General features: G+C 36.8%; 2 protein-coding genes across 3 annotated transcripts in view; one reads left to right on the plus strand and one right to left on the minus strand.

Moving 5' to 3' along the window:
* Positions 1–627: 627 nt before the first annotated feature.
* LOC140150186 (uncharacterized) lies at positions 628–1,035 on the minus strand. The gene has a single exon (XM_072172190.1). It carries the CDS (start codon positions 1,033–1,035, stop codon positions 628–630), a length of 408 nt encoding a protein of 135 aa, XP_072028291.1.
* Positions 1,036–14,297: 13,262 nt separating this feature from the next.
* Positions 14,298–16,803, plus strand: part of LOC140150859 (uncharacterized) — a 58,225-nt gene continuing 55,719 nt past the window's right edge. For both annotated transcript variants that reach the window (XM_072173006.1, XM_072173007.1), the window contains exon 1: positions 14,298–14,510. In XM_072173006.1, the coding sequence (XP_072029107.1) occupies positions 14,453–14,510 (58 nt within the window). In that variant the 5' untranslated portion in view covers positions 14,298–14,452. The remainder of the gene's footprint in view (positions 14,511–16,803) is intronic.

Genomic DNA, 16,803 nt, shown 5'->3' on the forward strand with positions numbered 1-16,803 from the left:
TTATTTTAATGTTATTAAAACGTTTTTACCAAAACCAAAAATCCAAAATATAACCTGTTTAAAATGTTTTAAAACGTTTTGTGTTTGCTGAGCACTCCACTGTTGCAGTGAAGACCCGCAGTTTGAATTTCGTTGGTAGAGCAGACTTCCAGATCTTGCTTAGGCTGTTGCATGCTCTCCAAGCTGCTGCTTTGCGTGTTTTGACATCATAATCTGTGCTAGCCATCCATGCTCCAAGATATTTGAAGTCTTTCACCATATCCAGCTTTGTGCCATTATTTGTGCTGATCTTAACTTGCTGAACTTGGTTAAAGGACATAAACTTTGTCTTGGTGGCATTCATCTTTAAAGCGACTCTTTAAACCTTTGTAGCAGTTCCTGAGCCTGTTTTATTTTTTCTGACAGGAAGGCGAGGTCGTCAGCGAAGTCTAGGTCTGTTACCACTTCTGGCCCAACTCGTCTGCTCTTTCTCTTTTCTAGATGGAATCCAAGTGCATCTTCATTGCCATCTATAGCCATTCTCAAGGCATAGTCAAGCACTATCACAAACAGATACGGGGCAAGGGTATCTCCTTGCAGAACACCGGCTACGATGTCAAACAAGCTCAGTTTCTCCATCAGGTGAGATCACTTGGCTCTGGGTTTCTTGTATGTTCTTCCAATAGTGTCCACAATTTGTTTTGGTAGCCCATAGGTTATGAGGATTTGTAGCATCTTGCCTCGGTGGATAGTGTCGAAGGCTTTTCTGAAGTCAATGAATGTTATAATGGCTGGTAGATTTTTGGCATTCACTACTTCTATTATCCGCCTAAGAGCCAGTATGTGGCTGACAGTAGTTCTTCCCGCTCTGAAGCCATTCTGGTTGTTTCGCAGAAGTCTATCAATTTCGGGTCTTATCCTGAGTATCTTGAGTATCATCCTATTAAAGGTTTTGGCTACTATATATTGAGGATAGGCTGATGCCACGGTGGTTACTTCCTTGACTTCTGCCTTTGGTATTGGGATTATGTTAAGAATTGACCACTGATCAGGCATTCTTTCTTTCAGCAATGCATCGTTGTAAAATCCTAGCACCAGGTCATCCAGGTCACATCTCTTTAAGACTTCTGGTGGGATATACCGTCTTCTCCACTAGTTTATCCTTCTACTATTGCTGTCTTTGCCTTTGTATATTCTTCAAGGCTAAAAGGAACAACCTCAATCGTGTGGTCACCTATGATGGGCTCTATTTTATCATCTTCTCCCTCTATATCTGGGGAACTTCCTGGTAGGTTTTTGAAATGATGATACCAGTTGTTAACCCTTTTCAGAAGATATCAAACAAATAATGTAGACATTAATACGAAGATGACATTGCATAAAATGGGAAGTTTCTGTGTCGTAATGTTTTATACCGGAAAATAAATGAACCCATAACAACATTTGCAATAAAGCTTTCAAAAATATTCAACAATATATGGCCACATTCTTTCTTTGGCATGTTTGGAGCCCGTTTGAAGTGTTTGGAACATATATTTGAAATAGCATTAACAATGGTTCATAGTAAAAAATGGTTTTGAGCATGGAGGATTGTTCGAACCATTATTTGACCCACTAATTTTGATATAAAAAAGTTTATTTGATGGATTACAGATATATTCTTTTTCACTGGTCAAAATTACGTCAGCTATTCATTACACTACAATTTTATACTTCAAGATGTCTGATTTCATTTTTATTATGATAAAGTGAATCCTCCCGCCCTTTTGTACTGTACGCAAAATTGTGAGTACCCTTAAGATGATCTTTTCATGCACGAATCATCACCATACGATTTATACACAAATATCTCGAAGTAACGTTACCACATTCTGGATGAGTTACGAAATGATATGCGATATTTACAGTCCGCCAAATCTTTGAAAGACATACACCAATACCCCCACCTTTGTAGACATCAGAGAGCCTTAAGAAGCATTTACACTATACATGCCATAATAAAGGCCATTTTGATCAGCGATCAATTGGAGTAAACAATTACAACCTGATGAACCTCATTGCAATAATAATATGAATTAAAACACTGTGCTCTGTTGTGGTAAATGAATGGTGTGAAGTCATAGATGGTATGCCACTGACTTCCAGACTCAAGCAGTGAATACCTGAATGTATTGATAAAAACGTAGTAGTTAAAAGGTGGTACTTGAGTAAAAGAGTAACAGTTGTCATTCCAGTAGACAATATCATAATAAACAATTACACTATGCATTAAGGCATCAACAAACAGAAGTACATTGCCCTACACAAACAGCCTCAGTTGCTATGGGAACGTTTTATCGCAATAAATAAGAAATATCTACGTATGTTTGATTAAATTTAATTGCATGCATGATAGATGATGGCAAATCTGTCCAATACTTAACAATTACTAAAAAGAATCAATCCTTAATTTAAAATGTAATCAAGTACGTCGTACATCGCATCAGTGTCATGCGAGTCAACGTACTCTCATGTGTCCTGTTCATTTTTCTGATTAGAATCCTTATAGTTTAGCTGCTAACTCCCAAATTTGGTACGATTGTGCACTTGCAAAAAACCTCATTTTTGTGTTGTGACCGCAAGGATATATAAATGCTGGTGTACAATGGACTTCGCTGAACAGTGATTTTCGCAGGATAAGCAAACAATGAGATATACATCAGCCGTTCAGAACGTTGCAATAGAACTCTATGATCACCAAGAAGAAGACTGCTGGTTACGTACTGATTAGTTAAACTGTGATTGCGTGATTATTGTGCGTGCAATTGTTGTACCAATCATATTGTCAGGATTGGACTGAAATTCCCAACCGACGCTAAGCTAAAGCTACGCAGCAAATAATGTGAACAACAAAGAGACGGAATAATGTCACGCAACAAAAGGATTATAATAAATACTTCAAACAAAACCAGTTCTCTTCTACGCATGAAAAAATAAATAAATATCACAATGGCAATAACGGTTAAATATATTATGACTAGTCAGATGAACCTAATTAATGAGTATACTCAATTTAATCATTCGCGATAAAAAAAATATACCAAGTGCACTTGGAAAGGATACGTTTTAAACGTCGTTACATGACTAGAGTTCCATCACAACGTTGGCAGTTATTCAGTGCGTTGAATCCATTCCCAATTATGCCACAACATGTAGCCACGCCTAGTTCAACCAACATGGAATGCAGAATGTCGACGAAAACAACAGTTCCCAACGTCCAAGTCCAAGAGTAGAGTATATACACACCCATGTACGGCTGTATAAATACAATTAATGAATCCGTGACTAGGATTTGTTTTCAAGTTCATATGATAAACTTCACACAATATTCTATCTGGAAGACTTTCATATTTCCAATTGAGCCACAGAATTTACTACTGACTTCTTTCTTTGATTAATGAAAGATATGGAACTTCTTTACAACATTCACACACGGCTAGTTCCACAAGATATATTTTAAATTCCTGAAGTTTATGTCTCTACAGCAGGATGATTTAAATTGTCAATCTCGACACAAAATTACATATGTTCAGCACCAATTTAATTATGTTCAATTTGGAACTTTATGCTGAATACAAAATTTATCACACTATGAAAATCTAAATTTGATTTTCCCGCCAAAACAATAATTTAACTATCACAAGCAAAGCTTTCTTTAAATAACTAATTCATCATTAATCCACTTTATAATTTACAAACAATATTATTTTACTTACACGAACAATGTCTTAAACCAGCATGGTTCTCACAAAGTTGGAAAAGTTAAAGTGTCAGCTTCAACCACGACGACCATTTTAAACTTCGCCAAACCCGACTCAAACACAAGGCACAAATTAGCTTCTATTGCTGATTCTAAGCTTCCATAAGACCTGGTATATCTTTCTGTATGAAGCATCGCAAACTGATAAAGCCTTTTGAGCCATACGATGTTAGTATAGAGAAATATCCATCATGCTGAATAAAACAACATTTCACTTCCTCAGTGAAATGGGCAGCAGATCTTATCTCAATCGGATGTTAAAATTGAATGCCCAGATTTCTGTGAACATGCATCCACCAACCCAGAGACTAATTTACATGACACACAAAAAATCTGAATATTGACAATACCTCAAGAATTGTCCACAAAAGAAATGGGCTGACCTAGGATCCAGGTCTGACCACTACATACAATACACACACCACATCTAGATTACAAGCTTCAGTGCACATACCTGCAACTAGATTTAAGGGATCATGACATTAAGGTGAATTACCCAGAAAACAACCCACTTTTATTTTAAGGGATCAACTCCAATTATGACATTTACGTCCCCCCTTAAACAAATTTTGTCTACACAATTTTCATATAACACACAATCACCACTTAAAAATAAGTGGATTTACATTTTCCACAACTTACCATCTACCACTTAACCTGAAGCGGATTTACAGTTGTAACTGTGACCTGTCTTCACCAAGAAGATATATACTCAAAATTACTTTTCACATGAATCTTACCTTCTCCAATGTACATTGCACAAATTCTATCTTTGAATTTCCAATGCTACACAAAAATACACATCACCTTATTCATGTGAAATCCTGCTCATGTAGTCTGCGCCAATGTTGTCACTTCCCTTGATTGCCTCAATCCTGTAGTGATATGGTTGCAATGACAATGCCCAGCGCATTATCCGACCATTTGCAACTTTGGAACGCTTCACACATAGCAGTGGTTGATGATCTGTTTCTAAGACAAAGTCTCGTCCGTACAAATAAAGTTCTAACTTGCGAATTGCCCATACAACGGCAAGACACTCTTTCTCCATTATCGCATATCCTCTCTGTGCTTTGTTCAACTTCTTACTTAAATATGCAAGTGGAAATTTGACACCTTCGAACTCCTGGAACAGGACAGCTCCGATCACTACATCACTTGCATCTGTGCGTAAAATGAATTGACGATGGAAGTCTGGTAGATGTAGAATGGGTGCTTTTCCAAGCATACTCTTGAGGGTCTGATATGCTACTTCTTGGCTTCTCTCCCAGTTGATTTTCGTTGGTTCACCAGCTTTCGTCTTGTCTGTCAATGGTACCGCTATGGCTCCAAAGTTCGGAATGTACTGCCTGTAGAAACCGGCAAGACCCAAAAACGACTTCAGCTGTGTTTTGGTCACAGGACGTGGAGCCTTCTGTATGACCTCCAACTTATCTAGATTTGGATGACGACATCCCTTCTCAACAGTATGACCTAGGAATTCGACACGTTCAAAGCCGATATAGCACTTTGAAGGTTTAGCAGTCAAGTTCGCATCTCTAAGCCTCTTCATAAGTTCATTCAGTTTCTCCAAGTGTTCTTCCCAAGTGACTGTATACACTAATATGTCATCTATGTAGTTTACTACTTTGTCAAAATTGTTCAACAGTTTCCTCATAATCCTAGAAAATGTCGCAGGAGCGTTGACGAGCCCGAACGGCATTCTCCGGTATTGATACAACTGATCAAAAGCAAGGAACGCAGTAAGCGGTTTGGCATTCTCAGTCAGCGGAACTTGCCAATAACCCTTACTGAGGTCTAACTTTGAGAAATACTGTGCATCTCCCAGTTGATCAAAGATTTCTTGAGGAGAAGGAATCCCCTCTGCGTCAAATTCGGTAATCGCGTTAATTCTGCGAGTGTCACAACATATTCGATTCTTACCATCTGCTTTCTTCCCTAGCAAGATCACATGTTTTCTGCAACCTATCCTGCAGATCCAGAACATACTCAAATGTGGTCTTGGTTTCTGGTTCTTCTATCTGACCTGTCCAGAACTCCTTCAACATACCAAGAGGACCTCTCACAGATCGACCATACAAAAGATCAAACGGAGAAAACCCAGTACTAGCATGAGGGGTTTCTCTGTACGCAAAAAGTAAAGCATTGATATACCTATCCCAATCACGAGGACGTTCTTCACACATCTTTCTCAAAGAGGCTTTCAACACACCATTGAACCTTTCACACATACCATTTGTCATCGGATGCCAAGCAGTTGTGGTTAACTGACGGATAGATAACAATCTTCAGACGTGAATTGTCTACCTTGATCACTAAGTACCTCACGGGGAAAACCAACTCTGGAATAAATATCCAGCAGTGCCTCCGCTACTGATATCGAATCTATGTTACGAAGCGGAACTGCCTCAGGAAACCGAGTAGCGTAATCCACTAGGATCCAGGTCTGACCACTACATACAATACACACACCACATCTAGATTACAAGCTTCAGTGCACATACCTGCAACTAGATTTAAGGGATCATGACATTAAGGTGAATTACCCAGAAAACAATCCACTTTTATTTTAAGGGATCAACTCCAATTATGACACATATTTTACTTTCAATTAAAGACTTAGATTTTGTTAACTAAATCAAAATTTTGTTGTGCATTCGTGTGAATTCGGGTAACAGGTGATTTTGGCCTTGAGTCATTACGGCTCGTAACACGAAGAACCGTGTCAATAATATTGATCCATGAAGCATCCATGTCTTAAACTTATATAGGGTCAGGGTCAGGGTGAGTACCTAGAAGTTAAAATAACATGACTGACAATGAAGCAGCCCATTGTGGGAAACATGCAATCTTGTACATCCCAATCACCCAGACGACTTCGAAACGACTTTATCTAACATTGTGACTTGTATTTGATATTTGAATCACCACTGTGATATGATCCGATATAGAATTCGACGAGCTATGATCAAAGCTGTAACCGATAGGATGTCAAGATCATAACACTCGGATGACGAATAATTAAAGAAGAAAAAAAGAAAAGAAAAAAAAAACACGGTGAAACATATGGGGCTACTTTAAAGTTATACATACTACAGTTGCTGTTCATTTTGCTATACACAATACACAGTGCTCTCACCATTGACACATGACCTCTACAAACTGTGTATGTTATAGGTATATATATGGCATTGCCTAGTTAACGTCACTGTGTGCAAAATAACCGGCCAATATGTTTTGTACTCTCTGAAATTCTAGACAATATAGTTTTGTAACATGTCCTAAATTTTTAGCTAATTTAGATGTTTGGAAATATTGGCACTTTGGTGATTTAGTAAGGAGGGTACGTATGGGCTGCAAAATTCCCTGTGTAAATCGAATGCAACGTTTAGTGACTATCACTCACTTGTGGACCGCTCTCTTCCGAAGGGCAATAAAGCTAAACCACTTGACGGATATTTTTTGTACTTGACGTCAATCAAGAATAATGTATATATTACATATAGGCTAAAAACTGAGTAGGTGGGGCATCTGCAAATGTTCATACCTCCCTGATATGTAAGTGACAAATAACAGCAAAAACAACTCCCATATCTGTCCATAACTTTGGTCAGTGGAGCCAGCCAGGGGATTTCAAGTGGGTGATTATTGATTGGCAAGTGCCATCGGTTGGTTGGTTGGTTGGTAGGATTTTCCGCCTTTAATACAGGCGCACCACAGATATAGCTGTGTCTATTTCATAAAGAAAATGTCCATTTAACATGAAGACACGTAGAAGTACACAAAAAAGCGTCCCGCCACCATCAGCATTGATCAGTCTTTCTGTCACAATAAAAACTTGTCCATTCAAACACGTATCCACAAAGACAACAAGTGTCAAAAGTGTCATATTTGGGCATAAGTACAGTCCAACATTCAATGTGGAGGATGGGCTAGAATTCCAAATTTTCCTAAAATACCAAATGACAATTAGAATGACTTATCCTTCACTTTCAAGAAATTTATAAACAATTTGATTTTTTTTACACTTGCGCTGGGATTACTGAATGGGTCTTTATGCAGTCAACTGGTTGCGAAGGCCTAATCCCCTGTTGTTAACTGAGCACATTTTATTCGGATTACGTAACTGATCTGCTCCGTGGCTGCACTGACGCTAAGAAGTGCAGTAAACAACACATTTTGGGGACTAAATTATGATAACAATTCCTTAATATTTTGATTATCAACAACGGAAACTTGAACCCTGATTTAAAATCTTCGCAATCGGGCACACAACAGACGAGATATATGCGAATACGTTTGTACACAAATCTATTCAATTCGGCACAGAAACAGTGGCGAGAACAAGACTCAAAAATCATTTTTTTTCTTGAAAAATGCCCCTCCAGATTTCAGATTTAGGTTGAGACAAGTTATCTAGAAGTTCAGAGAAAATTGCAGGACGCGATGTTGTTGTGCACCAAACAGAAGCACGTCTTACCATTGGTATGGAAAATCCAGAGGAGGCTTAAAGGCATGCCTACAATGCACTATGATAGGGAAATTTGATCAATATAACCTAATTTTAAAGGCAAAGTCCCCATTGCCACACACACAAAATGGTGATTTTAAAACTGCAGCCAAGTTGAGACTTATGACTGATATTTGATTTTCTTACAGGAAACATTCATATTGTCCCACTGCATTAATTTTATTCATAAGTCTCAATGTTTTGAATGTTAAATAGTAGGATGAAAACACCAGATATTTGCACACAATCCCAATGCAAGGTATAGTCAACTGTGCCACATGTGTACAAAAGCCAGACATAACAAGGTCAGAAACCCCATTGGGTTGTGGGAATGTCTTTATACATCCTCTGTGGAAAATCTGTTAAATCACAGCGAGGTAAAATCGTCGATCTCAATGGGCCAGACAGCGCGCGCGAGATGCATACTCTACACAAAACATATCCAGTTTGGCACAGAAACCGTGGCGAAAACAAGGGTAAAAAATAGCTTTTATTAAATTATAAACCTCCAAATTTCAGATTTAGGTTCAGATATGTTTTCTAAAATTTCACAGAAAATTGTAGGATGACACGTATTTGTCAGCAAAAGAGAAGCACTTTTTACTATCCTATCGATATGGAAAATCTAAATACAACGAGCGCCTATGCATGCTAATACGTTTTGTGCACAAACTGTTCAATTCGGTACAGAAACCATGACGAAAAGGGTCAAAATACCTTTTTATTTAATTGAAAACGTCAAAACGAAAACTATTGAAGACTTGTTCTAATACGATTATTCTTTCCAAACAGATAAGGTGCATTAAACTACAGGGTTGCTCTTGCAAGAACTGAATCTTCGGAAACATTAATTTTGCTGTATTTTGATGGCCGAACCAAACATAAGTAAATAGTGGACATGGTTGCAGAATAAAACAGCTATCACATAGTTTTTGAATTCAGTTTGACAATTAACTACTTCGTAGCTCTTTGTTTCTTGAGATAAGAATTCAATCCGTTCCACGAATATCTATGACAACATGCGCTAAGATGCAGCGCCTCGTGCACAGTGGTTGAGACTCCAGATACAGATCAATGATATTTGAATCCATGGAACGGATTGAAAATGAGATATTTTCGTAAAATTCTGATATTCAAGAACAGAGCAGTCAATTTGTCAAATTCAAGAAGTATGTGATAGTATTTTATTCCTCAACGACAGCAACTCTCTAGTTTCGTTTGGTTCGCGCATTAAGTTAACCAAGAAATTCAAGTTTCTGACGATACAGTTCTTTCAGGGACACCCTGTATGGGCCAACTTAAAAAAAATCTTAGTTGAACTTACATTATTCATTATAAATGTACATGTACATGTATGATGCAAGACAATAAAGTGATAGCGCCCTCGTGCTTTGAGCGGCTTTTATCTTGTGTACGTGATGGGGTAGTGTAACATTTTCTTTATGTTTGCCACTGTATACTGTATTTAAATGTCTTGAATTCACTTTGTTATATTTGAGAAGTTCGTGCGTATTAATATATTCTCAAATATATCGAGGGTTGAGAATCAGAAAGCCTTAACTCACAAAGAAATCCTTTGTGAGTTAAGGCTTCCTGGCTCTCAACCTTATATTCAAAATAAGGGAGGACGGGTTAGTGTACATGGTGTAGTGGTCGTCTCACTCCCTTCTCAACGCTGCGGCCTGAGTTCAATTCCCCGCGTTGCCACATTGAGTTTGGCTGCCGCGCCGATCCATGCTCGTTCTCGCAGGTTTTTCTCCAGGTGCTGCGATTTCCCTTCTGCTTTTGAAATCGGACCTCTTACCATATCACTGTCACACCGACACCGCCCGGTTAATAATTACATTATACAGCAGAGACACTGAAATGAATACCCGGGATCGATACACGTGAATGTGCTATGCACGATTTGATATTCAGACGATAAATCTTTGGATACCGGGATAGAAAATGATGAATATCTCCCATAATTGATTTAGTCTAAAGAAGCCAGATTTTGTTCCTTGTACTTGAATATATGTGTTCAACGGATATGATAGAAACAGAAACAATGCAATTCGAAGGCAGCAGCTTTAATCAGCGCCAATATTGCAACATCGAAACAAACAACCATACAAACATCCATCCCCACCATACCGACCCCGTAAGCAATGATGATAAAGTGCCTTGCCCAAGGACACAACACATTGACACAATGGGGTTCGAACTCGTAACCTATGGATTATGAGCCGACCGCCTTATCCACTCAGCCACACGTGCTTATTATTGTGTAAAATAAAATTTGAGCAAGGTCATGGTAAGAAGATGAAATATATTCCAAACCTTTATTGTCCATGACTGCATTATAGTTGTGATGTAATCAAAAACAAAACATGCCTGAGAATATTAATCGCTTGTTATTGTACTACCTTTAAGAATAGATTTGAATCGGATTTTTTTATATTTAGTGTTTTAACAGTCTTTTGTAATATTTTTTAAGGAATTCCATAAAATTGGACCATAATTTCTAACTGCCTGTTCTGTAAAAAAAGACTCTTTTAAAAAAAAAATATTATAGTCTTATATACGGTACTTATCAATGCTTATGAAATTGAGCACGCTTTACAAAGTAATTATGAAAAAAAAGTTGTGGTAAAGGGTTTTTTGTGTAGCTTTAAGAATATATTGAAATGTTATAGTGTGTGCACAGTCTTTTGTGCTATTTTTTATAAGAAATTCTATACACTTGGACCAAAATTTCTAATCGCACGATCCGAAAAAAAATCTTCGTGTTATTATTAATATAATATAGTAGTCATCATGGTCATGGGAAAAAAGTTTGGAATAGTTTTTAGGGAAACACGCTGCTTGTTTCTTATGGACGCACCATTAGATATCAAGGGGGGGGGCTGGGTAGTTGAGTCGACAATTTTTTTTAGTACCTCGGTGAAGCAATTTTTTTTTTTTAGCCCCTGGATGAAGCAAATTTTTTTTTCAACACCTCGGAGAGACAAATTTTTTTTTTTTGCAATCGTAAAGTCCTATAATTTTCAACAATATGTTTGTCGAGTTGTAAAATTTTGCCCATATTTGTAATCATTTTTACGTTTTGTAGCACCTAAATTTCGAGTGCCACAAAAAACATCAATATTTTTATGTGTAAAAACTTTCTTGAAGTATAATGAACCTCTTTTGGCGTGAACAATTTTGGCATATTGAAGCTAAACTGGTGAAATATGGTACAAATGTGCAATAAATGCGCGTGAAGCGCGCAAAAATTGGTGTTTTTCAAATTAATTTCGGCAGAAACCCACATACAGGCGTCAACATTGGGGATGATTGTATGGACCACCCCTAGCAAATATTGCCCCCCCCGGATCTACGCCTATGCTCTCAATCAGTCATGTGGCCCCGGCAGGCACAGATTTCTATAATAACTTTGACATTGGGATGGAATTTGGTGAAAATCTGTGAAGTAGAGTGAATCAAGTGTTTTCACTCACAGATTCGGCTGACATAATAACTTTTCACAATCAAATGCGCACAAAATACGTACAAGTTCGGAGCTGAAATAAATATTCTTGATGAAAAAAGGAGCAAATTCGCGCAAAGCGCGAACAATTTTGCAATATAAAAGCTATGAGGTTAATTTTTCTTCACTAACTGTGACAAATTTTTTTTCACCGTTGACATCAAATCTTTTTTTCTGGTCCGATGTGGAGCAAATTTTTTTTTTTTTTAGTCTGAGGTGGAGCAAATTTTTTTTTTTTTTGCTCAGATGGTGAGCTACCCAGCCCACCCCTTGGTATCTAATGGTGCGTCCCTTAGGAAGACACTACGATATTTTGACGGTGACCTAAGTGTCTCGTGCAATGATACACGGAGGTAATTTTTGAAGGGTTATATTGACAAATAAATGGTCTTATACGGCCTAAAAGGGACCCTTCATTGATATGTACAAGAGGGAGTCCATTTTGATGACATATCGTGATAAAAGACGTCTTTTTCAAACAAAGTTGTTACAAGGATGACAATCTTTAACAAAAACGAGATCTTAAATGACCTTTTTAGTAGGTAACAATATGGCATTATAAATGTGGAAAGGGGACAAAAACAAGAAGCAGCAGATCCGGCGTATTTCTTGTATAACTCGTCACAAAACCACAGCATGCGAATACCACTTCCTTCTCTAATTTGATTTGACATGTTTTTGGAGTTATTATTGTAAAATAAAATGTAAACAAGGTCATGGCTAGAAGATGAAAATTATTCCAAACTTTTGTCATGACTGTATTATAGTTGTTACGTAATCAAAGACAAAGCATGCCCTAGAATATTAATCGCTTGTTATTGTATTCTGTAAGAATAGATTTGAACCAGGGTTTGAAATATTCAACTTAACAGTTTTTTTTACTATTTTGTAAGGAATTCTATAAAAATGGACCGAATTTCTAGCTGTCTGTTCTATAAAATTATTATACTTATCAATGCTTATGAAATTGAGCACGCTTTACAAAGTAATTATAAACAAAGTTGTGGTAATTGGATTTTTGTTTAACTTATTGAAATGTTTTAGGGTGTTTACAGTCTTTTGTGCTATTTTTATAAGAAATACTATAGAATTGGACCAAAATTTCAAACCACACGATCCGAAAAAACCCTTTGTGTTATTATTAATATAATATAGTAGTCATGGAAAAAAGTTTGAATAGTTTTTGCTTGTTTCTTAAAAAGAAACCACGATATTTTGACGGTGACCTAAGTGTATCTTGCAATGATACACGGAGGGTATTTTTGAAGGGTTAACGGCCTATCTTTAACAAAAACGAGGTCTTAAAGGCATTATAAATGAAAGAGTACAAAAACAAGATGCAGCAGCTTGTTTATAAACATCCGTGGTATTTCTTGTATACCTCTTCATCACAAAACCATAGCACGCGAATACCACTTCCTTCTCCAATTTGATTTTGTATATGGGGCTTGTCCCCATCAGACCCAGTGCCCCAATCATGGTCGATGCCCCCCCCAATATGAAGACCCACACTACGCCACTGACTTATTATACTTATTAGGATGTTTTGAGCTCTGCAAAGTAGGCCTATTCAAAACCTGTTACATTTGAACGCACCGTTAGTTGCATGACTGGTATTCCTTTATGCTTTCGATGTGCTATGTAGATCTGCAGTGTACATAAACAGGCCTAGAAAATTAGTCACTAGAGTGCAAAGTTCTGCATTTAGTAAAGCAAGGTATACAGAATGTAACAAAAAAAATTATACAATTTAGAAAATAGTAGGCCTATTATGCAAACATGTCACTTATTAATTGTATTGCGTTTTACTTGTTCGTGGAGGTAATTTCTTACGCTACTACATCAAGCTTTATTTCAATAAAAGTTTGGGTCACTTTCGAATTTCGTGTCTATGTTTAGCATGTTTAGTAGCGAAGGTGACTGAATTGAGTTGAATCATGAACCATCTGGTCGGTGCTCTTAAGATGGGTAAGTGCCTAATTTTAAATAATGGGGCAATTGAAGTGGTATTTTGATATATATTTGAAATAAATGTCATATTATTTATTTACTAATGTTAATTAAGTGAAAGATAAATATGAAAAACCTACGCTTTTGTTCTGAAATCTTTGCCGATAAGCATGAAAGTTCATTTTACGCGGTGCAAACTTGATACGTGCGAACATGAGGGCAAAAAGTGGCCCAACTCGGGCGATTAAATTAACAAAATCGGGCACAGCGTTTGAACCTGAACTACTAAATAAACAAAGTTAAGTTTTTCTGTTAGCTAAGATGTTACTGATTCCACTGCATATAACATGGTTGCCATGATCTCTTTTATTTTAATTTTCGAAAAACCGAAATCTTTATTGTTACAATCTGTACAGATCACATACCCACGAACGGTGGCTTCGGGAATCGGGATTGTACCACATAATTTGATCGACAGTACAAATGTTTTGGTTCATATACCAACTACAATTAAGAAAAAACTAAAATGTATCAAATATTATTATACATAGAGCTGGTTACGCCTGTGACTAGTGTCAACATCATTTCTGTTCACATTGTTTAAGAATATGGCTAATTTCGAATTATAATTCGTATTTAAAATTAACATGATTAAGACGGAATAAAGTTAGTGGCCGAAAAAGAGGACATAAACTGTGTCACGATGTTTACAGTGAAGTTGAGGTGCGTTTTCTTCTTGGTGGCCACTGGATTACAAGCGGGTAAGTAAAGTTGTTGGCGTTAGATTTTGGACAACTTCCGTTTCTGCATAAATCATGTAAATCCCCCGGTAAATCCGGCACTGAGCCTACAATAAAATTGCTTACGGGACGGCGTTGCTCATGCATTTTATACCTATGTATAAGTTACAAATGATGTACTACATGTAGGCCTACATAAAGTGTTAGGAATCCAGCGAGTCCTCAGGCCCCCATTCAGGCCAAGGGCCTATGAACTTTGGTGAGAAACGGGCTCCTTGAAGGCCCCTTTTGTTTTCCTTTGCCTTCACAATTTTCTCTTTCATTTTTTGTTGGGAGGGGGTAACTTTTCTTTCTCTCTGTTTTGTCAGGGGGTAGGCCTACTCTGCCCCCACCCTCGCTGGCTACGCTACTGGAAAGGAGGTAAAACAAGTTCAAAGTATTTGTGTATGTAACGTAGAGAAAAGATCTTCAAAGAGAGAGAGAGAGAGAGAGAGAGAAATCGTAGGGTAGTGATACTCATCTGGTATTATGAATAGGCCTACATTCTTTTTCAGAATCTGTACTTCTATCAAAACTGGCTCTGGGTAAACTGATGGTAGTGACGCGTGATGACATCTTTAGAGGAAATTCTTGAAAGTCTTGTACTATTTTCCTAAATAGCTGATGATTATAATATACATAGGCCTATTGTTGAGCAACCAATTTGAAAAGTGTTCGACGCCCTTGTTTTAAGGGGGTACTACACCCATTGCATTTTTTTTTACATTTTTTTTGTATTTTGTGAAGAAATGAGAAAAAGAAATTGGACAAAGTGGTATGCAAAATGAAGGGGCAAATCTTCTCGTTCAATTGGTGGCATCAGTATCAATGACGCGTACATGCTTCTAATGGTATAGGCCAAAAAGTGGTACATCACTGATGTTTTGAATTCACTTCATTTTGGAAAGCTTACTATCAACGGATTTCGTTGATTTGGATATGTGTTGTTAACACATTAGGGAAATAATGTTGATATGTAAAATGGGAATAAGTGGTCCCTGATTTCTTTTATGACTTCATGAACTTGGTGCTCCACAACTATCAAAAAACGAACCGGTTAAAATGCTTCTATTTTCAATGTCGAGCTATATTTTGTATTTTGAACTTGCGACACTATATCACTGAAACTTAATTAAGCCATAGGTAACAGGTTACCACAACCACACTACAGCAATGTTGAAAAAGATTGTATTTTTTGTCACCTATACCACCATATTAGGTACCGGTAGTTTTCCGTAAGCTTCATTTGTGTGATTTTGGTAACTATTTTATATTTATTTGCCCAATCCATCTCAACTAGGCAATCTAAATTGTACTCACCATTTACATCCCAAGGTATTTTAGTATATCCACCTCACACATTTCCATTATATATCCAGTAACAGACAAAATATAAAAATTGATGCCTTATTATGATGACATGTATGATATCACAGACTATCACATGTATTCAAAATTGATGCCTGAATTTGACCTGAACCAATTGACCTATAACCTGACCTTTGATGACCTTATAGCCTTTTTAATCTCTTTTCCTAACAACACATTATAGAAGATACGTACATGGTGTAGTATTAAATTGTCTATGTGGAAGAGATTAGGCCTATTTAATTTATTCAGTGTTATAATCAGTGAGTACATTTCTATAGATAGTATAACAAAGGATTTAATGTATTCTATTCATGTATTCTACTTGGACATGTTCAATAGAATAAATTATGGTTTGTTATGAAACACACATCTCAGTTACCAGGATACAGTAAACAAAAAAATATATAGGGCTAAAATGATTTTCTAAAATGGTTTAAAACCACTTTGTATGTAGAGATATTTTATAAGTTCAGGACATGAGATGATGAACATATTTATATACTTCATAAATTTGCAACAAAAAAAAGAAGATGGGTACTGATGAAAATCAGGGTATTATATCGCCTTAATGAATCAAAGCAATACCCAAGGTATGATGGCTTACCAACTGAATGTCCTTTATCTTACCGCATCCAATTGCCAGCGGTACGTCCTGCTTGTCATGATAAAAACAGGCAGGGATGTGACTACAACAAAATTACTAATTCTAACATTTATTATTAACAATTGAATAGTATTAATCAGAATTTGACATGGATGTGGAACATTTATTTATTTATTTATTTATTTATTTATTTATTTATTTATTTATTTATTTCTAAGAGGCCCTCATTAACTTCATAATATGCAGTATATAACATTAGTCAATAGGTTAATTCTTTTTCATATTTGGGACGATGACTAG

This window comes from Amphiura filiformis, chromosome 4 (assembly GCF_039555335.1).
Source record: "Amphiura filiformis chromosome 4, Afil_fr2py, whole genome shotgun sequence".
Lineage (NCBI taxonomy): Eukaryota > Metazoa > Echinodermata > Ophiuroidea > Amphilepidida > Amphiuridae > Amphiura > Amphiura filiformis.